General features: G+C 59.4%; 3 protein-coding genes across 7 annotated transcripts in view; 1 reads left to right on the forward strand and 2 right to left on the reverse strand.

Annotated features, from left to right (window-relative positions):
* Positions 1-12090, forward strand: part of GATAD2B (GATA zinc finger domain containing 2B) — a 38778-nt gene extending 26688 nt beyond the window's left edge. For all 5 annotated transcript variants that reach the window (XM_075737054.1, XM_075737052.1, XM_075737056.1 and 2 more), the window contains 9 exons: positions 3502-3631; positions 3845-3976; positions 4310-4441; positions 6675-6845; positions 8737-9052; positions 9713-9915; positions 10893-11003; positions 11475-11592; positions 11777-12090. In XM_075737054.1, coding sequence (XP_075593169.1) covers positions 3502-3631; positions 3845-3976; positions 4310-4441; positions 6675-6845; positions 8737-9052; positions 9713-9915; positions 10893-11003; positions 11475-11592; positions 11777-11910 — 1447 coding nt within the window. In that variant the 3' untranslated portion in view covers positions 11911-12090. The remainder of the gene's footprint in view (positions 1-3501; positions 3632-3844; positions 3977-4309; positions 4442-6674; positions 6846-8736; positions 9053-9712; positions 9916-10892; positions 11004-11474; positions 11593-11776) is intronic.
* Positions 12091-17848: 5758 nt separating this feature from the next.
* Positions 17849-21802, reverse strand: SLC27A3 (solute carrier family 27 member 3). Its single transcript, XM_075737233.1, has 10 exons — positions 21308-21802; positions 19823-20032; positions 19577-19735; positions 19361-19485; positions 19089-19283; positions 18895-18985; positions 18616-18814; positions 18394-18491; positions 18173-18303; positions 17849-18060 (listed from the first exon to the last, which is right to left on the reverse strand). Exons 1-10 carry the CDS (start codon positions 21786-21788, stop codon positions 17884-17886), a joined length of 1866 nt encoding a protein of 621 aa, XP_075593348.1. The 5' UTR covers positions 21789-21802; the 3' UTR covers positions 17849-17883.
* Positions 21803-22659: 857 nt separating this feature from the next.
* INTS3 (integrator complex subunit 3) overlaps positions 22660-24585 on the reverse strand; it is a 41267-nt gene continuing 39341 nt past the window's right edge. Inside the window, exons 27-30 of the mRNA XM_075736892.1 lie at positions 24272-24372; positions 23973-24045; positions 23692-23848; positions 22660-23565 (exon numbers count right to left, since the gene is read on the reverse strand). Coding sequence (XP_075593007.1) covers positions 23488-23565; positions 23692-23848; positions 23973-24045; positions 24272-24372 — 409 coding nt within the window. The 3' untranslated portion in view covers positions 22660-23487. The remainder of the gene's footprint in view (positions 23566-23691; positions 23849-23972; positions 24046-24271; positions 24373-24585) is intronic.

Below are 24585 nucleotides of genomic sequence, written 5' to 3' on the forward strand. Positions count from 1 at the left end.
GGAGGGTCCGAGGGCAGGGTGAGTGTCTTCGTGTCGGGGTGCGTGTCTCCGGCCTTCTCTGTTCTCACTCTCCCCATTCATCGAGGAACCGGGATTGTGATTCAGCAGAACCGGGATTGTTCGGCTTCTTTGATGCGTCGTATCGGGGTCTTTTTGTGTTGGTGGTGACTTTTGGATAACGAGGGGGTGGTCCCTCCGCTTCTGGGGGGGCTCCTGTCCCAACGGGGGCTGGTGAGCAGTTGACGGACGGGGGATTTGAAGGCTCAACGCTTCAAGCCCCTTCTGGGCGCTGTCGGTATAGTAAATATTACAAAGATTAATGCCTTCGTAGGCACTTTCTCATCTGTCACACCCTGGCTTGCAGAGCATCAGAAGTGGTGAGCGGACCTGGAGTGCCGGAGGTGGGAAGGAGAAAACCACCTGGATTATTCTTCTTTAAGGACAATATGTGCGGCTTAAATCTTTAAATCACCTCTGCCGCTGGTTCAGCCCCCTGTAAAATCTGAAGAACCGCGTGCGGTGAGGCAGAGATGTTGTTATCGTGCGCCGCGGGGTTTTATCTGTGCTCGTGGGAGCGTTCGGGTACAAGCCACACCTTTTGTGGGTGCCCGGGGTTTGCTTGTGTCCTGCTCGGAGTGCGTCATCAGGGTGTTGCGCCTCTGAAAAGCGCAATTCTCCCCAAAACCCCTGTGGGTGAGACAAGACGGGTAAATGCTCAGCCGCTTGGCAGATGGATTTCAGCTCTCGAGGCGTTACGTTCTGTAGGAATAACCGTGGTTCTGGGTAAGTTATCGTGGGGGTCGAAGAGCTGGCCGGCGAGCGTCCGGCGCTGGGGAGGGCACCGTGCTCAGCTGAGTTGCTCGAATATTGTGCAAGACACGGGGAATCCAGCTGGGTACCAGAATCGGATGCGGCGGCTTGAGTCAGTAACTGTGATTGAAAAGATACCAGCCCTAAAAAGAGGTAGAAAAATTTTGCTACGAGTTTTGAAATAATTGAGCGTGAAAAATACCTCTAGGGAGAGAAATAAGGCTGGGGGTGTTTGATTTTCCTAAGGGGTCACTGAGCTGGAGTTTGCTTGGGAACGTGCTCCGCGTCTTCTCACCTCTGCCTGCCTCCTGCGCCGTCGGCGTAGCTCTTCTTCCAGTAGTTTTGTTGTTGTTACGCTCTTCCCTCGACAAAAGTAAATAAAACAACCCTGACATCTTCAGCAATTCTTTGCAGATGGCCCTGTTTTTCCCTGTCTGGTTTTGACTCCGGCTTTGCTTCCCCCCCGCCCCACTTCGACAGAATGTAAATAAAACGACCCGGATGTATCTGGATGCTCGTGCAAAATAATCACCAGGAGCCGTAACAGCCCGTGTTTAGGAAAATCCTGAACCAAAATGCGATGCTTTATTACTCCGGGTGCGCCTGAGATGTGGCCGAGGATGTGAGAGGAGCGAGAAAACCTGTTGTGCTCAATGCTTGATTGCCTTCGGTCCTTCTAGTCCAAGAATTTGGGATGCTCTTACTCAAAGCGAGCTCATCCGGAGGCTTGCAGCAAAATAAAGGACTTGGTTTTGCTGTCTGCAGGGTCCTGACACTGATGGGGGAAAGGGACCCTCTGCCAAAGCTTGTTTTATTTTTAACGTGCGATCCTGCGTGTACCGGAGAGCCTCCTGTCCAAACGCTTGTCACGGCGTTTGTTGACATTTCAAAACTCCGTTTGGGGAATGGTGGCTGCGAGTTGACCCGGGATACCTGCTTCGGGGCGCGAGGACGTGTTTATTCCTGAGCGGTTTCGTGTATAGACACGTCCGAGCTGATCGTTTGGAGATGGGCACCTTGGGTAACTCGCAGCAGAAGCCGGATAAAATGCCGTGGGAGGCCGATGGGCCGCTCAAGAGGTGTCGAAGACTCACCCAAAGGCAGCTCTTGCTATATAGAAAACTCCTCGGATGCAGGTTGGTTTGCCTGGACTTTATCTCCATAGGATGCTCCGGACCTCCTCTGCTGACCGCGCTGCTGGGGACAGAGCAGAAGCTCAGCCCCAGCTGGAAAACCCTCCTGCCACCTGAGAAACCTCCTCCTCCACCGCGGAGAGGGAGCAGCAGCTGGAAAACCCCTGGTTTGGGTCCGACACGCAGCGTCCGCGGGGTGCTGAAAGGAGATCCGCAAAGGCCGGGATGGCTGTTGATCAGCAGACACCACGTTCATGTGATGCCTTAAGCGTGCGATGGCCCACAAAGAGGTTATTGAGGGCTCTGAAATAACGCACCCACAAATACCGCGCAGAGCCGTGTCCCGGCACCTTTGGGCACAGCCGAGAGCTTTCACAGCTTTGATTTCTTCTTTTTTTTTTTTCTCTGATGGTTTGGAGCCACGCTGCTGGGGGCATTTCTCCAGCTGAAGAGCGACCCGTAAATTCCGTGTCGGACGGGGTTAGCAGAGGACGTGAAACCACCGGCGAAGGGAGCAGCTACGCAGCACTTGTGCTTTGAAATACCCACGAAAGCGGCTGTAACCTTGACCTACGGGGCAAATATTCCCCGCTGCAAGTCAGCGTCCTGCTCTGAGCATCCTCTCCGGACCCACCGCCCCCGGAGCAGCCAAGCAGGAAAGCTGGGATTTGGCTCCGTGCTTCCTGCCGGGTGTTCAAAGCTAAAAGTTTTGGCTAAAACAATCCCTGCATCTCCTCATCGCCTGCAGCCTCACACCAAAGACCTTCCAGTGAGTCCGAGAGCGATAAGTCTGTCTGTGACAGCGGCAGCGCGCCCGGCACCTTTATAACCACAGTGCGTAACAACGTGGTGCTTGGATACTGCTGGATTATAGCATCGATTTTATTTTTTATTTTTTTTTAATATATTTTTTTTTTTCCCCCCAGTGACGGGCTGTTGTCACTGCTGCTCCTTTCGGTTACTGATTTCTAGGTCACGGTTCAATTGACTCTTTTGACTCCACGCAGGGTATTTATTCCGATTTTCCTTTATGGAGTGACCTTTTAAAATAGATTTGTGTTTGAGATAGGCTCGGAGTATTTACATTTCTCTTAACCGGGGGACTTAGCCCGTTTTCATCTCCAGCATCGTGGTGACCTTTGTGATTAAGTACGAACAGGCCAGAGTACCTACCCCTGCTCCCTCTCCTCTCAGCACCTGGCTACGGTCGTGTCTCCCTGTTTAGTTACTATATGACTCGTTATTAACACCCGACCGCTCCTCTCGCAGATAGGGGTTTGCATCACGGGTTTGCTTACCTTGCGCTTAAACCAACCCACCTTTCACCCCGGAGAAGAAAACATTTCTGAACGAATCTTTTTCCCTCCTGCGAGCGGAGGATGCTTCCGGCTCGAAGCCGGCGATCCGCTCCTGGTCCTCGGTGCCGAGCTCCGGTTTGCATCTGTGGTGGAGCTGGGGGAGGGATTTGTCCCCCTCCCCGATTTGCTGCCCGTCTCTCGGTGTTGTGGCTCAGTCTTTTTGTTGTTTTTTGTTTTTTTTTTTCCCTTTTGTTACGCAGTGACCAGGACAGGGGACGATTAACCCCTTCGCCAGATATAATTGTCCTCTCCGATAATGAGGCATCCAGTCCTCGTTCCAGCTCTCGTATGGAGGAAAGACTTAAAGCAGCAAATCTTGAAATGTTTAAGGTAAGGGGTTTCTCCACTGTCCCGGGCGGCTGCTCCGGCGGGATTTGGGATCTAAGGGGGTTTTTTGAGCAACGCGGTAACTTCTGGGCATAACGATCCAGCTTTTGCGTCTTTGGTTATCCGCGGTACAAATTCTTGCTCGTGTTAAAGCTTCCTCACGCTCTCTTGGTTTCTACCGTTTGAGTTTTGACTGATTTTTCTGCTTCTTTGTAGGGTAAAAGCATAGAGGAGCGACAGCAGCTGATCAAGCAGCTTCGGGATGAGCTACGGCTGGAGGAGGCCAGGCTCGTGTTGCTGAAGAAACTGAGGCAAAGTCAGCTGCAAAAGGAGAACGTGGTACAGAAGGTGAAGCTCTGAGCAGCGTCGTTTGGGGCTGGGGGGGATGAGGGGAAGGTGCTTGGCCTCGCAGAAGGCCACACAAAGACTTGCTCTGCTCTCGGACCTTCACGTTTGTCCTCCCGTGTGATATTTCTTCCCAAAGTGTCTCCGTAGCAAATCCACGGCCCGTCCTACCCGGCGTGCTGCCCTCGGGGCCAGCCGAGAAGATAAATCCGTGCAGCTCTGAACTATCGGTGCTCGATGGAGCGTGGATGAGGCTTGGTCTGCGTCGGGTCTGCCGATGGATTTCCTTTCCGAGCACCGTGCACTGATGCCGATTCTTGTTTTCTCTCAATCTAGACTCCGGTTGTCCAGAATGCGGCGTCTATTGTCCAGCCATCTCCTGCTCACGTGGGACAGCAGGGACTGTCCAAGCTTCCCTCCAGGCCTGGAGCTCAGGGGGTTGAGCCTCAGAACTTAAGGACATTACAGGTGAGCCTTCCTGACGCCCCTTTTTTTGTGCAAAAGACTTTTAATTTTACTTGGCGCGCACACAACGCTGCACGTTTGCCTGACTGAGATGCTTTTTACAAGAGGCAGATAAATGCCGGCAGTTCTCGGTGCCGCCAGTAGAACAGTCTGGCGTCCCGCGGTTGGTCCGAGAAGTTCTCTCCGCAGGAGAGGTCATTTCTGAAGCTGATCAGCAGAGACTGAGCCATTTCCGTGCCGCTTTGTGCTCGTGCCCCTCGCGTGACGCGGTCTGGGTGCTCTGCTGCTTCAGAATTAGCAGATTTTTCAGCAGAGAGGTCTGGAGGTTTAGTCCAGCCGATGATTCGTGTCGCGTGAGGTGGAAGGAGCTGAATTTAGATATGGTGGCCCTGGAGAAAGCGGTCTGCTGGTCGGTAATGCTAGTTCTGGGGCTGCGGGGAGAAAACCGCTCGTTTGCACGTACCCGAAGGAACGGCCGGTCGGCAGAGCTGCTTTTTGTAACGGTGCGGGACGGTCAGAGGAAGAGAGTGAAGAAAAATGCAAACGAAACGGGGAATGGAAATGTTTTCCCTTCTTTGGGAAAGCGCTATAGGCAGAGCAGGGTGCCGTCTGACACGGCTACCTTTCTGCTTGTGCCCTGGAAGAACGCTAATTCTGGATGACACAATTGTTTAATGTTGCACGGGTAAACAAGAAGCCAACGGTATGAGCTCACTGCAAGGAGGGCGCTCGGCGTCTCCCTGTGGAGCGAGGTGTTGCCGCTGACGGGCGATGGGGATTTCTTTCCCGGGGCTTGGTCCGGTTCCGCCGCAGAACTTGGGGTCCCCTGTCAGCTTGGGGCACGCTCTTCCCCAAGCGTTCCCCTTCCCCGAGCTCTGTAGCATCAGGAAATGGACTTTGTCCTTTCAGCAGGAGGCTCTCGGTTGTATTTCTTTGATAATAGATGGGAATATACAATATCCCAGCGATGCAGTTGTGAACCCGGATGCTGGGAAGCCGGTGTGTGGGATGAGGATGGAGGTGATCCTCCAGCATCTCTGCCTGCCTGTAGCTTTCTCTTTTTTCTTTTTTCTTTTTTTTTTTTTTTTTTTTTTTTTTTTTTTTTTTTGCCAAAAGACTTTCATTTCAACCTTGCTGATCATTTACTCCCTCCGCTAACCATCTTCTTTGTTTGTGGCATTTGTTTTCTTTGCTATGGCAACGATTCGGGGTCAAGTCTATTGTGACTTTGCAGTGGGATCAGGCTGGTAAAGGAAATGGGCTTTGGGAGAAGAGGAAACGCATTGTTTGCGCAGTCTTTGTGAAGCTTTTCTTACGTGTGACAGCGAAGAACCTCATCTAGAACAAGTCTCGTAAAAAATAAATAAAAAAAACCCCCAACAAACCCAAACCCAGAAGAACAGAGGGAGCAGGAGAGGAAAAGGTTGTCAGCCAGGAGGTGTTTTAATGTTTTAAGATCATTTCTGATAAAAAAATGGAGCCCTTGGACCTGGCATCGCCCCTCGGAGCCGTTCTGGCGGTGCTCAGAGCCACGAAGAGCTCGCTGTGAGCTGGGCGTTAGGAGAAGCCCGGGCAGGTCAAGCCCTGGCTCAGCCTGCGCTCGGGTCGTTCCAATCCCGGCGTCGTGTTTCCGACTGCCCGGGATTGAGGTTTGTAACACGCCTCTGCATTCCTGCACCGACGGCAAACACCCATCTCCCGGCTGGTCCAGGCTCTCATAACTCACTTTGAACTCAGGCACCGATGTGAATTCTGGTTTTAATAGCTCTACGCAGCTGGCAAACAGCCTCCTTTTTTATTTAAATCCCTTCTTTTTCCTATGAATTTTTCCATATTGATCGAATCGACGCGGTTGTTTTTAGCGCGGACGTAAGCCGCGAAATGTGTGTCTTGAAGATTACCTCCCGAAACATCCCAGCCTGGATCTTGGAGGTTCGTCCTCTTGTCAGTGAGCTGGCTCGCTCCTGGGAAACGGTTGCTCCACAAGACCCTTAGTTTTTTTTCTTGACTCGGGTGCAATTCCAGCCTCTCTACAGAAAATGTCAATATATTAACTTGAGACACCCTCTGTCCAGGCAAAATGGCATTGATGATTTAAAATAAAGGGCAATTAAAGGAAAAGTGAAGTTATTTGAGCGGTGTCTCGCGTTAGAAGGTAACTTGAATTACAGGTAAGTGGAAATGCTCTGCTGTTGCATTTTTTTGATGCTTTATTTCTCGTTTCCTTTCTCGACAGGGTCACAGTGTCATTAGGTCTGCCACAAACACGACTCTGCCCCATATGCTTATGTCGCAGCGTGTGATCGCTCCGAACCCTGCCCAGTTACAAGGGCAGCGGGTTCCTCCTAAACCTGGCCTCATCCGCACTACAACTCCAAGCATGAATCCAGCCATCAACTACCAACCGGTAGGTTTCCTGATTTATCGCTGGGGTTTGGGCACAAAAACCTGGTGGGGTTAGCAAGAAGGGAAAATCGGAGGTGCCTTAACGAGCCTGACGAGCGCCACAGAGGTGCTCGGAGCTTGGCGTGAAGACGTCGGGGCGAAGATTTCCACCTGCAAATCTATCCCAAGCATGGATGGAGATGGATATCGTTGACCTGCGTGGAAGAACGAAATGACAAATAAGTTAAAAACTTCCTATTTGGAGCTGCCAGCTAGCGAAGCGCTGGTTCATCCGGACAGGACTGGCCTCCTGCTGTAGCGGCGACACGGAGACCCCAGTGAAGCGGGGTGACTGGTTCGGGAGCAGGACCGGTTCCCCTTCCCGCAGTTGGTAGCGAGCGCTCGCTCACGCGTGCTTTCCTTCCGCTTCCGTCCGCCCGAAGAGCACAGCGAGCTCCCTGCGGTCGACGAGCGCGACGCTTCAAACCGTTTGTTTTGCTTTTCGAAGGCTGGAAATAACTTCTGTGAAAACTGGAAATGGAGGGGCGGGGGAAAAAATAACGCATTCCAGTTCTCGCGCCGGCGCTGCGTAAAGCAGTCGAACCGTCCTCCTGCTCCTGGGCCGCGTCTCCCACGCTGCGGGGCCGTCTCTGTTCCTCGTCCCAGATTCGCCACTTGGCCGGGGTGCTCTGCGCGTCCGTGGGCCCAAGTTAACGACCCCTGTTAATTCCTTTCAGGGTTTGTCGCCCGTTCTTAAGCCATTGAATCTGTCCTAACGATACAGATTGGTAAATGACAAACGTGACTGCCCAACAGTCTTGCATCCCAACAACTGTCAAACAAACCTAATTACAGGTTTGATTAAAAAACCCACCCCAGCTACTCTTCCAGAGGAGTTGGAAGTTCATTAGTGTTAATTCATCATCTGTTTATTTAAATCTGCATGAGTTATCCCTGATCAGCTCTGCCATTAATTTTCCTGGACCGACATCGACCCAACTGCTTTGGGATGAACTTGGTTCTCTGCCTTTTTTTGTCTCAATCAGCATTAGCCGTCTTAAAAAAAAAAAAGAAAAGAAAACCGGGGCAAACTGATTGATCTTCCGTCTGCTGTTCTCGATTGACGTGACCTTCAGTAGCTGAAACCCCGTTTGAATCGCTGAGGGGGTTTGTTACTGTTTGGGATTTTCCCCTTTTCACACGTGGAAGCGTTTCCTACCCTGGGTGAAAGATTGGGCTTAAATAGGTTGCAGGTCGATGGCTTCTTATCACAAAACACCGCGAAAGCCGCGTCCTCAGGTCAGCACAAGTCTTTGTGCTTTGCTACCGTCACGTGCCGGAGGAACTGCGCATCCAACCGAAGGGAGGACGTGGAAGAAAGCTGCTGGAAATGGAAGAGGAGGGAATCGGCCCCGTTCGGAGCACCTGCGTGGGAGGGGACGGACACCATCTGGCAGCGGGGATGCTGCCTGGGCGCCTGCCAGATCAGCGAAGCGAGAGGTGGAGGAGCAGAACTCGACAGCGGGCGACGGTGCCGGCGCGTGAATCACGGCCGCAGCTCAGCGCTGCCTACGCTCGGCGAAGGGCGACGCCGGGTCCCGAGGCCGGACCCTGCTGCGCGCGTGCGCGTTCCCTCGCCTGCGGAAGGGACACCTTCCCCGGGCTGCTCCAGACGCCGAGACTCCTCCCGTGGATTCCGCTGCACCGGAGGCTCCTCGGCACCGGCGCTGCTTTATCGTAGGGACCGAGACGAGCTCCCCGCTCCCGAGTCGCGGCACGGCTCCTCTCTCCCCAGGTCCTTTTGGGAACGTTTGGGTCGCGAGATGGCGATCTGGCTCATCCAGGTTACTTTAGGGGCTGAGCTGTAGTCTGGGACTGTATTAATTTTCTGTATTAATCCTTTTCCTCTCCAGCAATCAAGTTCTTCTGTTCCTTGCCAGCGTACGTCGTCTTCAGCCATCTATATGAACCTTGCCTCTCACATCCAGCCCGGCACTGTGAACAGGGTGTCGTCTCCGCTCCCCAGCCCCAGTGCTCTGAACGACGCCGCCAACTCCCAGGCAGCCGCCAAGCTTGCCCTGCGCAAGCAGCTGGAAAAGACGCTGCTGGAGATCCCACCCCCGAAACCGCCTGCTCCCCTGCTGCATTTCTTGCCCAGCGCGGCCAACAGCGAGTTCATCTACATGGTGGGGCTGGAGGAGGTGGTGCAGAGCGTTATCGACAGCCAAGGTGAGTTTTTCTCCACCGCCGCGATACAGCGCTCCTGCCTGCCCTTTCCTTTTTTTGGTTTTTTCTTTTTTAATTGCAAAACGCCAAAATCTGCAGCTTGGGTGGCTGCGAGAGAACGGTTTCTGGTCTTACCCGGCACTGGACTCCGCTCCTTCTTGCTGCGGCTGCCTGCAGCGGAGGGGAGGGCAGAGCCTGGACCCCCACCCACCCCGCGGCACTACGGAGCTGCCTGCGTGTGTCCCCGCGGGCACGGAGCCGGTCTGGCGAGGCCGGCAGCCTTGACGTGCCGGGCCCTGGAGCAGCGGTGTCCGTACCCCGGGGCTTGTCGGGCAGTGCCCACCTGGAGAGGGATCTCCCGAACCGTTCCCTTGTCCTGAATTGAACGGTGGGGAGCTGAGGTGCAAAATCCTCGGAGCTGTGAGCTCTGCTCGTAGGAGTTGGTCCCGGCAGCGCCGGATTGTTCTGTCCCTGGGGTAGGATTTCTCCCGGGATGCTGAGCTCTTGCCCGGAGCGGGGTTGGACTTTAACACACCGTTGTCCTGAAAATCCATTTATTCGCTGTCTTGCCTGGGGGGTGGTGGGTGGTGGAGGAAACGATGCGAAATCGCTGGGAAACTGTCCCGTTTTCCCACCTAACTCCCGTTTTCGGTGACTCCCAAGGGAAAAGCTGCGCGTCCCTCCTGCGTGTGGAGCCCTTTGTCTGCGCCCAGTGCCGCACCGACTTCACCCCTCACTGGAAGCAGGAGAAAAACGGGAAGATCCTGTGCGAGCAGTGCATGACTTCCAATCAGAAGAAGGCGCTGAAGGCAGAGCACACCAACCGACTGAAGAACGCCTTCGTGAAAGCTTTGCAGCAGGAGCAGGCGAGTACACGGTCCCTCCGTGAGCTGCGCCGGTAGGGGAACGTTTGCTCCGGGATCCTCCAGGATCCCCTGCTCCCCTTCCCTGAAAATCTTCTCGGTTTTCAGCCGCGCGGCTTTTTTTTTTTTTCCGGTAGGTCGATCGGGGTTCTCCGTGCGTGAGCTTGAGGAATTTGGCTTCTTCCGTGGGGATGCCCAGCTCGTGGGGATACCCCAGCTCGGCGCGTGGAGCTTCTAACAGCGAAACGCTGGTGCTGAGTGTCCGGAGTACTCCGGAGCGGCTGCTCCTCTCCCTTTGTGTGTGGTTTTGTTTTGTTGGGTTTTTTTTTTTTTTTTTCCCCCCCTGGATTTGGAGCTCGAGGGCTGGCTGGGGACAGCTGCCTTCCCTCCTCGGTTTTACCACTGACTTTCCTGGAACTTGGCGGGAAGTCGCTTAATCGCTTGCTGCTCGCTCGTTTTGCTGTGGAAGGGGGGGGAATTTGCTGAATTCCCGTGATAAATCGGTGTCGGAGAACTTGTTTAGAGGCCCTGGGGTAAAATAAACTAGAATCATCGTTTGTGAACTGTAAAAAAAAAAAAAAAACAAACCTAAGTATGAGGTGGAACCCGGCCACTGACAAATGGGACGTTTCTGTTTCGGAGCAAGAAGAGTTTTTGGGCTGTTTGCAACAAACGGGTGCGGAGATAGAAAAGCTGTTTGTGTTGGCTGCGGCAAGACTGCGGTTCCTGTAACACCTTGGGAAAACAGCCGGGATTTCAAATAAAACAGCGATTGCGGAGCGTGGGGAGAGGGACCTGCTTCCCCCTCCCCTCTCCGGGAACGCCACACGCCGCAGCCGGCGTCGGCCTGAGCCCCGGCACGCCCTGCTCGCGCCGCTGGAGGCGGGGGGGTCGGCTCGGACCCGTTGCGTCTCGTCGGGGAGGCGAGGTCCGATGGGATGGCGCGCGTCTCTGAGGATGCTTCTGCTTCTTCCGCTCAGGAGATCGAGCAGAGGCTACAGCAGCAGGCGGCCTTGTCCCCCACCGCGGCTCCGGCCGTCTCCAGCGTCAGCAAACAGGAGAACATCATGCGACACCACACGCTCCGGCAGGTGAGCGAAGCTCGTTCTTCCGTAGCTCCGAGCGCGCGTCCGCTCGCTCCTAACCCAGACGCGCGCTGCCGGTCGGGAACGGGGTGGGCGCAGATCCCCGACAAGGAGCCGCCTTCCCTCTTCGAGCAGCTTCGGGGTCTGCCTGCCCTTTCTCCCGGGGACCGGAGGGTTGTTTTTAACCCCAGCCCCCCGCACCCCACCCCGTTTCCCCGTAGCTCCTGCCGGTCTCCTTTCCAGGCCCTTTCCCTCCGGATCCGTCCCCTGGCGATCCCGTGCCGTCCGGCGGGGAAGCCCGCAGCGCGCGGCCCCGGATTTCCCTACCTCACCCGAAGCGATCCGCGAAACGCCTTTTCCGGCAAAACCCCACCACCCATTCTCCCTCCTCTGGCTGCGGCTCCGTCGGCGGCTGCTTCCAGACCCTGCCGGGCCATCCCGGTGCCTTCCTACCGCCTTTGTTCTCCTCTTCCTCAGGCTCCGCAGCCCCAGAGCACTTTGCAGCGGGGGATCCCCACCTCTGCCCGTTCCATGCTTTCCAACTTTGCGCAGGCACCCCAACTCTCCGTGGCGGGCGGTCTCCTCGGCATGCCAGGTAACGTCCTCCGTCCGCGCCGGAGAGCGGGAAGGCTGGAATTTGGGGGGGGGGGGGGGGGGGGGGGGGGGGGGGTGATGACACAGGGGGACACGCACGCACACACGGTCACCAAACGGGGACGTCCCCAGCGCAGGGGGTGTTTTGGAGGGGTCCCCCACCTGCTTTTCTCTCCCCTCTCCAGGCGTTAACATCGCTTACCTGAATGCTGGGATCGGAGGCCATAAAGCGTCGAGTTTGGCGGACCGGCAGCGGGAATACCTTTTGGATATGATCCCACCCCGCTCTATATCGCAGTCCATCAGCGGACAGAAATAACGCCTGTCGACCGTCGTCCCCCCCCCCGCCTCCCCGCCCGCCCCCCCTTTCTCCCTCTTCCTCCCCGCTTCCGTCGCATGCAGTGCCTGTACTGGTGCCTACCGTACACGGGGAAAAAAACAAGAGAAAAAAAAAAAAAGACAAAACAAACAAACAAAAAAAAGAAACAAACAAAAGAAACCCAGAAATGAGAAAAAAAACCCCAACAAAACGACAAACCCCCATTTCAAACCTTCAGCGACCTGTCCTTTTTCCAAACCTTAACTTTGGTCTTCTCTAGCAGTGAGAGGTCACTCCCTTTGCCCGAGGTCAGAACAACGTCTGCTTGACGTCAGCACTCGACACGTGTTAAAGCTTGGTTTACGCTATTTTTTGTAATGACAACGCGTAGATTTTTTTTTTTTTAATTGTGTTGTGGGGTTTGGTTTTTTCCTTTTTTTTTTTCCCCCCTTTTTTTTGTTGGTTTGGGTTTTTTTTCCCCCCTCTTTTCCTTTGCTAAATGGATGGTTACAACTTTTTTTTTTCCTTTCCAGAGACTTTGTAAGGGCGGCCGCTCGACATTAAGTGACCGTTATTATTTTTTAAAGGGCAGCCTATGCCGACTCGTGGGGAAACGGGGGCAAAGAGCCGCCACGGGCCGGAGCCCGCACCGCCGTCCCCGGTAGGGTCCTACGATTCTCTCGGCTCGGCGGAAGAAGTCGGGTGACGCCGACACCTTAGCTCCCGTTTTCTCTCTCTCTCTTCCCCCCCGCCACCCCAACCCCGCCACCCCCGGAGGAAGGGAGCCCGGTTTGGTGAGGAACCGGAGCACCGGCGCGCGGGTTATCGGCGCCGACGGGGGGTGGGGGTCGATGGACACGGTGCTGGCGACCCCCTCCCCGCCCCAACGCGAGGGGTGACGATGGCGTTCGGTGAGCCGCAGCCGGGCGGGCGCGTGCCGGCGGCGCTTCTCGGCGGGCTCTAGAGCAGACTGCGAACGACCGGTGGCTTCGGGCGCGGTGAGTCCCCCCCCAACCCCTCTTTTCCCCTTTTTTCCCCCTTTTTTCCCCCTTTTTTCCCCCCTTCCTCCCTCCCCCCACTCCGCGCTCTTGCATGTTCCGGAGCCGTTCTCCGTCTTCGTCGTCTTCGTCGTCACCCGCTGCCGGCATCTCGCGGACGACGGGGATGGCACCGGGGGCTCCAGCCGGCGGTTAACGAACCCAAAGCAAGAAATAAGCCGCCAAAAGTCGTCTGAGAAACGCTCGATTTGCACTTAACCTTCACACTAACGGCCCCTTCCCTCCTCCTCCTCCTCCTCCTCCTGCGCAGACACCAGCCCCAGCCAGCGGAAATCCCACCCCGGCGCCCAAACTTGCCCAAACCCGAGCGTCCGCGTGGGGGTTTGCGGCTCCCGGGGTGGGGTGGGGGGGGCTGGGGGGGTTGTTTCCTGAGAGTTTTCTGTTTTTTAAATTTTTTTTTTTAAATGAATTTCCCTTTTTTTTTTTTTTTTTTAATTGTTTTATTATTTTTTTTTTTTTTTTTACCCCTGACGTGAAATTTTTCTCGTGCAATCTTGAAGCGCCAGCTCGCCCCTGGGGAGCCGCTCGACGGGTGGGTGGGGGCACAGGACACCCCCCCCCCCCCCCCCCCCCAATTTCCTCCCCATCGCTGGGGTCCAGGCGCCTTCTCTCCCCAAACGCCACCCCTCGACGGGTGGGGGGGACCCCGGCCCCGCCACCATCCCCCCTAATTCAATGAGCACTTAAACCCCCGAGGGGTCTGGGTGCCCCGACTCCCCCCCGACCCCCCCCCCGCCTGGGTCCCTCCAGAGGCAAAAATTATTATTTTTTTTTAAGAATTTTTCGGTTTTGGAACCTAGTGAAGCGTAGTGACGTATATATATACATATATATATATTTTTGTGGGGTTTTTTTTTGTTTTAATCTTGTTTAGCTGGCTCCCCCCCCCCCAAACTCCCCCCCCCGGGATGCCGAGATCCTTCTCCAACCTTTTTCTGCCCTGCTTCCTCAGGAGCGCTTTGACGAATCGTTTCTTTAGGGATAAACCTGACTTTTTACTTTATTTTTTTTGGGGCAGGGGTGTGTGTGTTATATTTTTATCAGCTTATCCTCTCCCCCTCCCTCGCTCAAGTGCCATTCCCCCCCCCCCCCCGGAGGTACGAGCAGACCTGGGCGCGTGGGTCGAGACGAAATTATTAAAAGTTTTCAAGAAAACAAAGCAAAACCCATGAAAAAAAAAAAACCCCACCTACAAACACCCCCCTCACCCCCCCCCCCCAAAAAAAAAAAAACCCCAAACAAACCCAAAACCCAAGTGCAATAGTTCACCCCGCGAACCCCCCCCGCACCGAGGGGGGGCCGCAGCCGGAGGGGATGACGGAGATGCCGACGTCATGGTGCTATACGTGAAATAATCCACACCCCCCCCCGGGGATGGAAGGGGGGGGGGGAAGATGGGGACACCCCCTTTTTTTACGCCTCGGCCCCGGGGTCTGCGGGCAGTTCCCCTCCCCCCCCCAAAAAAAATATATTGTCCCCAAACCTGGGGGAAACGGAGCCCCCACTCGCTCCCTGGGGTCCGGCCCCCCCCCGAGGCTCCGGCTGCGACCGCAGGTTTAACAGTTTTATTATTATTATTATTATTATTATTGTTAATTTTTTGGCTTGAGCCCCCCCCAGCCCCCAGGGATGCGATGTACGGTAGAAAATCCTTTTTTTTTTTTTCCTTTTTTTCTTTTTTTTTTTTTCCTGGATACAAAAAAAAAAATAAGGATTTCTTTCCCGCTTTTCCTTCGCGTTTCTTTTACAGCTAGGGGTAGATCCGCTTGTGAAAATGCTTTTACTGGGATTTATTTTTGGGGGGGGGGGGGGGGAGGGTTTTGGGTGGTTTTTTTTTATATTATTTTTATTTTTTGGTTCCTCCAAAGGCATAACCCATCCCTCCTCTAACCCCCTCCCCGTCCCTTCATTAGCTTACGATATCGCTGCCGAAATGTTATAACAAGGACTCATTCGTGTATATAAGCTATTTCTTGACACATTAAAAAAAAAAAAAAGGATAAAAAAAAAATATTAAAAAAAAAAAAAGAAAAAATAATAATAATAATAATTGTAAATTGTGTAGAAAAATACCGGAAAGCGAACCCGCCTAGCCATGGGTGTTGTGGAAGTCGTCACGTCCTTCTCGTAGTGTGACCTCGTGTGTATGACAGAAAACGTGCAAAAAAAAAAAAAAAAAAAAACCCCCAAAAAACAAAAAAACCACCCAAAAACAAAAGAAAAACAATAAAGATAAAACAGGGGGTTCCCGGCGGCTCGGCTGAGGGAGGGGGTGCGGGATGGGGAGGGGGGGGAACGGGGACACACACGGGGAGCGGTGCCCCCCCTTGTCCCCCCGGCCCCGGCGATGCACTGGTGGCGGCGGCCACCTCCCGAATCTGTGCCTTTCACTCAACCCCGGCCCCCCCGCGGCACCAGCGGCCCCGGAGGCAGGAGGGGGTGTCCCATGGGTGGGGGGGGGGGGGTTGGGGTGGGGGGGGTGGGGGGGAACCCAACGAACAACGCGCTGAGCACGGGGCGGGGAGCGGGGCCGGGGCGGGGGGGCCGGGGCGAGTATTATAAACTGTAACTGTATTTGCACTGTTTTTATTATTGCATTGGCATATATACAATATACATTATACCAACCTGCGGTCTGCCGCCTCCTTCCTCTGCCCCCCCAAAAATATCCTTAACACCCCCCCCCCCGCCCCGCCAGGGATCTCGGGCTGAAGCGGCAGGATTTCATTTCTTCCTTTTTTTTTTTTTTTTTTTTCCTAAAAAAGGCAAAATTTGTGAGAGTTTCGGTGCCGCTTTTGGGTGGGGGGGTGGTTCAGCGTCGATTGGAGACAGCTCGGATGCCGTTTGAAGGAGTTTAGGGTCAATTTGGGGGATTTCGGCTCAAATTTGTAGGGTTTGGGCCCAAATGTGCAGGGTTTGGGCCTAAATTTGGAGGGGTTCAGGCCAAATTTGTAGGGTTCTGGCCCAAATTTGCAGGGTTTGGGCCCAAATTTGGAGGGTTTCAGGCCAAATTTGCAGGGTTCTGGCCCAAATTTGCAGGGTTTTGGCCCAAATTTGGAGGGGTTCAGGCCAAATTTGCAGGGTTCTGGCCCAAATTTGCAGGGTTTTGGCTCAAGTTTGAAGGGTTTCAGGCCAAATTTCTAGGATATGAAGGCAAAATTGGAGGATTTTAGGCCAAATTTGGGGGGTTTGAGGTCACAGAGGGGGGTTTCAGTCCCAATTTACAGGATTTTTGACCCAAATTTGCAGGATATTAGGGCAAACCTGCAGGATTTCAGGACAAATCTATGGGATTTTGGCCCAAATTGGCAGGATTTTGGGCCTGATTTGCAGGTTTTCAGCCCTAATTTGCAGGATTTTGCCCAAATTTGGAGGATATCAGGCCAAATTTGGGGGATTTCAGGCCAAATTTCGGGTTTTTCAGGCCAAATTTGTAGGAGTTCGGCCCAAATTTGCAGGATTTTGGTCTGAATTTGCAGGATTTCAGCCTTGGTTTGCAGAGAAACGGCACAAAAGCAGCTTTGGGGAGGGGGGCATGGGGGGGATGTCCCCCAATTCCTGGATCCTGTCAGTTTTTGGGGGTTCCCCCCCCCCCAGCTCCCCATTCTCCCTGGCTCGGGGGGGTGTGGGGGTGCCCCCCCCCCATTCCTGGTTTGTACCCCACCATCTCCAGTGTCACCCCAGCGAGGGGGGGGGGCAGCCATCCCTGTCCCCGTTTCCCCCCCTCCCAACTCCCAGCCCCCCAAAATTGCTCCCTGCAGTGCCTCCTCTTCCCCCCCCGTACCCAAATCGGCCCCACTGCTGCCTCCTGCCCCCCCAAACCTGCCCCCCCCCCAATATCATCCCCCCGACCTGAGCCTGGTAATGGGGGGGGGGGGGGCACAAGTGACCCCTAAACTCAAACCTTCTGCGGGGGGGGGGCTGGGACACCAGGCCTTTTGCACTAATTTAAGGGGTTTTGGGGGGGTCCCCCCCCAATTGGGGTCACAATCCGGTTTAACGCCCACGCGAAGCCGCAGCTGCAGCCCCTGAGCAGGAACAACGGGCTGAGGTTGGGAGAAAGGGGGGAAAGAAATTTAAAAAAAAAAAGCAATAAAAAGCGCCTGGTGGGGTGGTTCTGACTTGCACCCGGGGCGGGGGGGGGGGGGTGGGTGTCCTGGCTGGGGATGGTTTGGGATTGGGGGGGGGGGGGCTGAATTGAGGTAGGGACCCCCCCCAACCCCCCCCCCCACCCAAAGTGGGACCCACGGAACCCCAGGGGGGATGGGGGGGGTGGGGGGGGTCCCTCCCTGAGCCTTGGGTGACACACACCCCCCCCCCCCCCGAGGTGACACACACACACACACACCCCCCCCCCAAAACCCCCATTTCTTGCAGCAGGATGGGGGTGACAGCAACGAGACTTGCTACAAAAGAGTTTATTATTTACCAAAAACAAGAGACAAAAAAAAAAAAAGACAAAAAAACGCCAACTAAAACCAAGAAAAATGTTTGTCTGTATAAAGAGCAGGACCCCGGGATTGGGGGGGGGGGAACAGACAGGGCCGGGGAGCACCTGGGGACAGTGGGACGGACACAGGGACCTGCCGGACAGACTGGGGGGGCGTCCAGGGACGGCAGGACAGATGTGGGCCCCTCCAGGACAGATGTGGGGGTACCCAGGACAGATGTGGGCCCCTCCAGGACAGATGTGGGACCCCCAGGACAGATGTGGGACCCCCAGGACAGATGTGGGGGTACCCAGGACAGATGTGGGCCCCCCCCAGGACAGATGTGGGACCCCCCAGGACAGATGTGGGGGGTACCCAGGGACGGACGTGGGGGCACCTGGTGCTGGCGGGACGGACACCGGGTCGGGGGGGGGTTTTGGGGCACCCAGTGCCAGGACACCCACGGGCTCGGGGGGGGGGGGGCACTAAATGCGTCGGCGCCCGTCCAGGACGTCCCGCCAGAGCGCGGGGCCGAGGGGCACGTAGGTTCGGGTGGGCTCGTCCAGCAGGAACAGCGGGTCGGGGACGCGAGTGGGGTCGAAGCCCTCCTGCGCCAGCCGCACCTTCTGCTGCTTGAAGGTCTCGGTCATTGCCAGGCGCTCCTGGGAGGGCAGCGGGGTGCGTTGGGGACCCACCCCCCCCTCTCCCCCCCTCTCCCCCCCCCCCTTCCCCGGTCACCCCCACATCTCCCGTGTACCCCCCCCAACCCGTTACCTGGAGCCGGAGGAAGCGGGGCCGCGCGTAGGGCGGCAGGAGCTGCTCGACGTGCCGGTAAAGCGCCGGACCGTCCAGCCGGCAGCCGGGACGCAGAACCAGCGCCGCCATCCCGGCACGACCCTCGTGGCCTGTGGGGCGAGGGCAGAGATTTGGGGGGGGGCACCACGGGGCTGGGGGGGGGCAATGAGACCACAGCGGGGCCTGGGGGGCATCGGTACCTGGCACGGTGACGCCGTATACGGTGGCTTCTTGCAGGGATTCGTGGGCCACCAAGGCTTCGGCCACCTCTGTGGTGGCCACGTTCTCGCCTTTCCATCTGGGAGGGGGCGGCGGGGATGAGCAGGATGGGGCTGAGCCCCCCCCCCCCCCCCCCACCGGTCACGCAATGGAGGGGGGTGTGGGGCCCCCATCGTTGGGGGGGGAGGGGGCTCTTTTGGCACCTGTAAGTGTCCCCGGTGCGGTCGCGGAAGCGGACAAACTGGGCCGCATCCTGCTCCATCAGGTCGCCGGTGCTGAAGTAGGTGTCACCCTCGGTGAAGACCCCCCGCAGCAGCTTCTGCTCCGACAGCTCCCGGCTGCCAGCGTAGCCCAGGAAGGGGGTCCGGGGGGTCACCGGGGCGATCAGCAGCCCCGGCTCACCTGTGGGGACAGGGACACATGACGGGGGTGGGGGGAAGGGACACCCCAAACCCCCCCACCCCGCCATCGGCACTACTCACCCGTCCCCACGCGGATGCAGCGTCCGGCCGCGTCCCGCACCGGGGCTCCTGCCGTCACGTCGTAGCGCACGATCTCAAAGGGCGAGAAGAGCTGGGGAGAGGCGCAGGGTGGGGGTCAGCACCCCGGCGGGGACAGGCACCGGGTTGGGGGGGCACAGCCCCCCTCCCCCCTCCTCCTCCTCTCCCCCCCCCACCTTGTAGATGAAGCTGCTGCGCCCCACGGCCCCCGGCGTCCCCGTGTAGTTGAAGAGGGTGACGTTGCCCTCGGTCATCCCGTAGGTCTCCACGATGCGGATGGTCCCGAAACGCTGCAGGAAGCTCCGCCAGACGTCGGGGCGCAGCCCGCTGCCCACCGCCAGCCGCAGCCCGTGCTCCCGCTCCCCGGGGCGCTGCGGGGCAGCAGGGTCAGATTTGGGGGTGCCACTTGTATTCCCCCCCCCCAATCCCATTCCAGCCCTGCCCTGACCGGGGGCTGGTTGACCAGGTAGCGGCAGAGCTCCCCGATGTACTGGAAGACGGTGACGCCCTCAGCGCGACAGTCGTCCCAAAACTGGCTGGCTGAGAACTTCTCCTTCAGCACACAAGTGGCTCCTGCGGAAAGCCAGGATTGGGGGGGGAAGGATCAGCCCCCCCCTCCCCGAAATGTCCCTGGGCTCTCCGCGGGGTCCCAGGCCCCGCTCACCGATGCCGATGCAGCCGACGATGCCCAGGAGGGACCCGGCCATGTGGTAGAGGGGCAGCGCCAGGTACACCACGTCCCGGCTGGAGGCTCCCACCAGCTCGTAGAAGCCCAGGCACATGATGGACTTGAGGTGGGAAACGCGGGCGGCTTTGGGGAGACCTGGAAAGGGAAGATGGCGTCATGGCTCGCCCCCCCGGCCCCGCTGCTCGCCCAGGGCACCCCGTCCCGCTGGCCCCGGGCACCCACCCGTGGTGCCGGAGGTGAAGATGTAGAGGCAGGTGTCGTTCATGTCCTCGGGCTGCCAGACGTCCTCAGGCTCCAGCTCCTCGGAGGCCGCATCCAGCAGCTCCTGCAGGGCCACAACGCCAGGGGGGTACGGCCCCGAGCCCAGCACCCACACCACGATGCCGTCCTCCTGCAGGCTGGGCAGGATGGGCTCCACTGACCCAAACAGGTCTGGAGGGGGGAACAGCCTGGCGTTGGGCAGGTCCTGGGCACGGCCCACGGTCTCCCCCCCCCCGCAGCCTGGCTCGGGATGGGGAGGGGATGGGGACACCCCCAGCCCTTGGGGACCCCCCCCAGCCTGGGCTGCCCCGTTTCCACCCCAAGCCCTGGCCTGGGGAGGGGGGGGGGTGAGTGGCTCAGCCCTGCCTGAGAGGACCAGGCAGGATCCGTGCGGGACACGTGGATGGGGCCAGTTTGGGGGACACAGCACGACCGGAGGGACCCTGGGTGTGTGTGTGGGGGTCCCTCAGCCATTCTGGACCCCCGAGCTGTCCAGATCCCCCAGGCCCAGAGCCGAGCCCGGCTGGCAGCACTGGAGACCCCCTGCACCCACCCCTGTACCCCAGCGCTGGGCACCACCCTGCTGCCCCCGGCACTGACACCCCAATCCCCAGGGACCATCCCACCCCCCCCACGGAGCCTTTGCCATCCCCGGTACCGCCCGGCCCTTGAGCCCCGGTACCCCCCGGGCCTGGTGGCCGCGGTAACATCCCGTCCCCCGGTGCTCCCCCATCCCCTGGTCTCCCAGTCCCCCAGTACCCCCCATCCCCCGGTACCCCCCAATCCCTGGTGCCCCCAATCCCCCCCCGGTGCCCCCATTCCCCCCAATCCCCGGTCCCCCCATTCCCCCGGTACCCCCCAATCCCCGGTACCCCCCAATCCCCCGATGCCCCCCCAATCCCCCGGTCCCCCCCATTCCCCCGGTCCCCCCATCCCCCAGTACCCCCCATTCCCCCGGTCCCCCCCAATCCCCGGTCCCCCCCAATCCCCCGGTACCCCCCAATCCCCGGTACCCCCAATCCCCCGATGCCCCCCCAATCCCCCGGTGCTCCCATCCCCCGGTCCCCCCAATCCCCGGTCCCCCCCATTCCCCCGGTCCCCCCCAATCCCCGGTGCCCCCCCATCCCCCGGTCCCTCCATCCCCGGTCCCCCCCCATCCCCCGGTCCCCCCAATCCCCGGTGCCCCCATCCCCCGGTCCCCCCAATCCCCCGGTCCCCCCCATTCCCCCGGTACCCCCCAATCCCCGGTACCCCCCAATCCCCCGATGCCCCCCCAATCCCCCGGTCCCCCCCATTCCCCCGGTCCCCCCATCCCCCAGTACCCCCCATTCCCCCGGTCCCCCCCAATCCCCGGTCCCCCCCCATTCCCCCGGTCCCCCCCATTCCCCGGTCCCCCCCAATCCCCCGGTCCCCCCCAATCCCCGGTACCCCCCCCCCGTCGCTCACCGTCGGCCACCAGCAGCCCCCGAGCCCCGCAGGACCTCAGGCAGTGCCGGAGCGCGGCGGGACGCAGCGCCGTGCCCAGGAAGGCGGGTCGGGCCCCCAGCGCCGCCAGCCCCAGCCATCCCCACACGAAACGCGGCTCGTTGCCCACCAACAGCCCCACGGTCACGCCGGGACCCAGCTCCCCCCCGTCCCCGCCGCCCAGGGGCCGCCCCCGCAGCGCGTTGGCCACCCGCGCCACCCGCCGCGCCGCCCGCCCGTAGGGCTCCGCTCCCCCCGCCGCCCGTAGGAAGGGCCGGGCCGGCCCCTCCCGCGCCCTCCGCAGGAACCGGGCGGCCAAACTGCCCGGCCCGCCCCTCCCCGCCCGCCGCCGGCACCGCGCGGCCCGAGCCGCGAAGCCCAGGTCGGCCCAGAGGTGCGGCCCGAGCAGCCGCTGCCCCAAGGCCAGGGCGGCCAGAGCGGCCAGGAGCAGCCAGAGCGCCATGGCCGGGACACGCCCACGGGGAGGGGACGGGGAGGGGACGGGGACACGGCTGGGGGCACGGGTGGGGACACGGCCACGGGTGGGGACGGGGACACGGCTGGGGGCACGGGCATGGGGGGGGACGCGGCCACGGGTGGGGACGGGGACGGGGACACGGGTGGGGACACGGCCACGGGGAGGGACGCGGCCACGGGTGGGGACGGGGACACGGGGTGGAACACGGCCACGGGGTGGGACGCGGCCACGGGTGGGGATGGGGACACGGGGAGGGGACGGGGACACGGCTGGGGGCACGGGCATGGGGTGGGACGCGGCCACGGGTGGGGATGGGGACACGGGGACACGGGGTGGGACACGCCCACGGGGAGGGGACGGGGAGGGGACGGGGACACGGCTGGGGGCACGGGTGGGGACACGGCCACGGGTGGGGATGGGGACACGGGGAGGGGACGGGGACACGGGGAGGGGATGGGGACACGGCTGGGGGCACGGGCATGGGGTGGGACACGGCCACGGGTGGGGATGGGGACGGGGACACGGGGAGGGACACGGCCACGGGGTGGGACACGGCCACACACCCCCAGCCCCCCCCCCCGTCCATCCCCATCCTGTGCCCACCCCAGGCCCCTCTCCCAGCCCCCCTTGTCCCTGCTGTGGCCCCCCAATTTCATCCCTATCCCCCCCCAAACCTCTCCCCCACTCCCAGCCCTTTTTCCCCCCCAGACCCCCCGTCCTGTCCCCATCGTCCCCTCCCCAGCCCAGATTCCCCCCCCCAGTTTGGGGGGAGCTGGCACCACCGCGGTCCCCCGGGAGCCACGACGACACATCGGCCCCAGGGACCCTCCGGGAGACGCGGCACAAGGAGTTGGCGTTTTGTACAAAACATTTCAGAATTTTTTATTGTTGTTTTTTTTAAAAACACTTTAAAAACGCTAATAGCTCTGGGGGTGACACGGGCGAGCGTCATCACCTTCTCACGCGGACGACGGGCTCCGGCGCGGGCAGCGTCCGCCGAACCGAAGCCGTTGCCCGGCGGGTGCTGGCGCGGTGTTGTTCCCCCCACGCCCCCCATGTCCCCCCCAGCCCCCCCACCCCGCAGCAGCTCCCCAGGAAGACGCGACCCTGGGAGGGGAGCGGAGGCTGCGGGGGGGGGGGTGTGTGTGTGTGGGGTGCGGGGTGGGGGTGTCAGCGTCCCCTCGTCCCCACGGGCAGGGACACGAGTTCACCCCTCCCCAAAGCATCCTGGAGCAGCAAGCCAGTTCGCACTGTTTATTTACATTTCTAATATGAAAATAGGGGACGTGTGATAGTTCTCCCCCCCCCCAACTCCCCTCCCCGTGGTGCCGTGTCCCCCCCCTCGCGGACCCCTGCCCACGCTGCCCCTCGAGGGGACAGGGGCTGGAGCCAGGTCCTGGGGGGGTGTGGGGGTGCACGCTCCCATCCCTCCCCGATTGCTGGTAAAAAAGAAAAAGGAGCTAAAAAAACAATTAAAAAAAAAAAAATCAAGTGGGGAGGGAGGGGGGTGCGGAGGCACAAATCCCACAGCGGGACCCGGGGTGGGCCTGGCCCCGGGGGGGGCTCCCGGAGGGGACGCGTGCTCTCCTCCCCGTCCTGGCAATGGCTTTTGTCCGAGCGCGGCTGGGGAACCGGGCACCACGGGGACCCGAGAGCGGCCGGAGGGGGGGAGAGGCCAGAGCCCTCAGTCACTGTCCGAGCCCACGGCGGAGGAACCCTTCCTTTTCCGTTTGGTGGGTTTGGGTTTGGTGTCTTCTTCCTCCTGTGCCAGGAGAGGGGGGGAAATGGGGGGTCACCGCCGGCGGGGGTGAACCCAGCTCCTGCCCGCGCCTTCTCGAGGTGCCGATGTGGCCGAGGGGTGCCGGGGGGACACACCGGGGACGCTTACCGAGGCGCTGCTGGAAGCCGACTCCTCCTCGTTGTTGGCCGGCTGGGCTGCGTTCTTGCGGCTGCGGGGGCTGGAGAGGGTGGTTTTTCGGCGGCTCTTGGGGGGTTTGGTAGAGGAATCTTCATACTCCTCTGCCAGGGAGAAGAGGTCGCTGAACCTGGAAGGAAGCACAGGGAGTGTGTGTGTGTGTGGGGGGGGGGCGGGGGGTGTCAGGCACTCTGGGGGCACCCACTGCACGGTCCCGAGGCCAGCGGGCGCTGGGCAGGGAAGAACCGACTCACTTCATCTTGTGGGCTTCGTCGCAGCTGGCCTGGACGTGCTGCAGCGCCTGCAGGATCGGGGTTTGGCTGAAAACTGTCGAGGAACCAGCAGAAACGGGAATCAGAGACCCCCCCCTCCAGGCAGGGAAGAACCCCCCCCCATCCATCGGGGATTTTGGATGCAGGCAGCTTTGCGAGTGGCTCCCAGTATCCCAAGCATCATCCCAGTTCCCACGTAGTGCCGCGGGGACACCTCACGGCGATGGCGCTGGGCAGCGGCTGCGGCGCCGGGGCCCGTCCCTGGTCGTGGCGGTACGTACAGTTCTGTTTGGTGTTGGTCAGGTTGAGGCGGAGGTTGTCCAGGTGCTCCAGGATCTGCTCCAGGGTGAGCTGGGCCAGTTTGCTGCTGGAGCTGCGCAGGCTGAGGGCAGAGGAGCAGCCCCCGTTAGTGCACGCTTGGGTCCCCCCCCCGCCCCGCTCACCCCCCCCAGAACACCCCCCCTAGCTTGTACCCCCAAAGACAGGCTGCGGGAGCCCCCGTCTGCGGGGGAACCGAGTACCACGGCCCTGCAGCAGCACCCCCAAACCCCCAAGAAAATGGGGGGCACAGATAACGCCGAGGCGGGGCAGGGAG

The sequence above is a fragment of the Balearica regulorum genome, chromosome 28 (assembly GCF_011004875.1).
Source record: "Balearica regulorum gibbericeps isolate bBalReg1 chromosome 28, bBalReg1.pri, whole genome shotgun sequence".
Lineage (NCBI taxonomy): Eukaryota > Metazoa > Chordata > Aves > Gruiformes > Gruidae > Balearica > Balearica regulorum.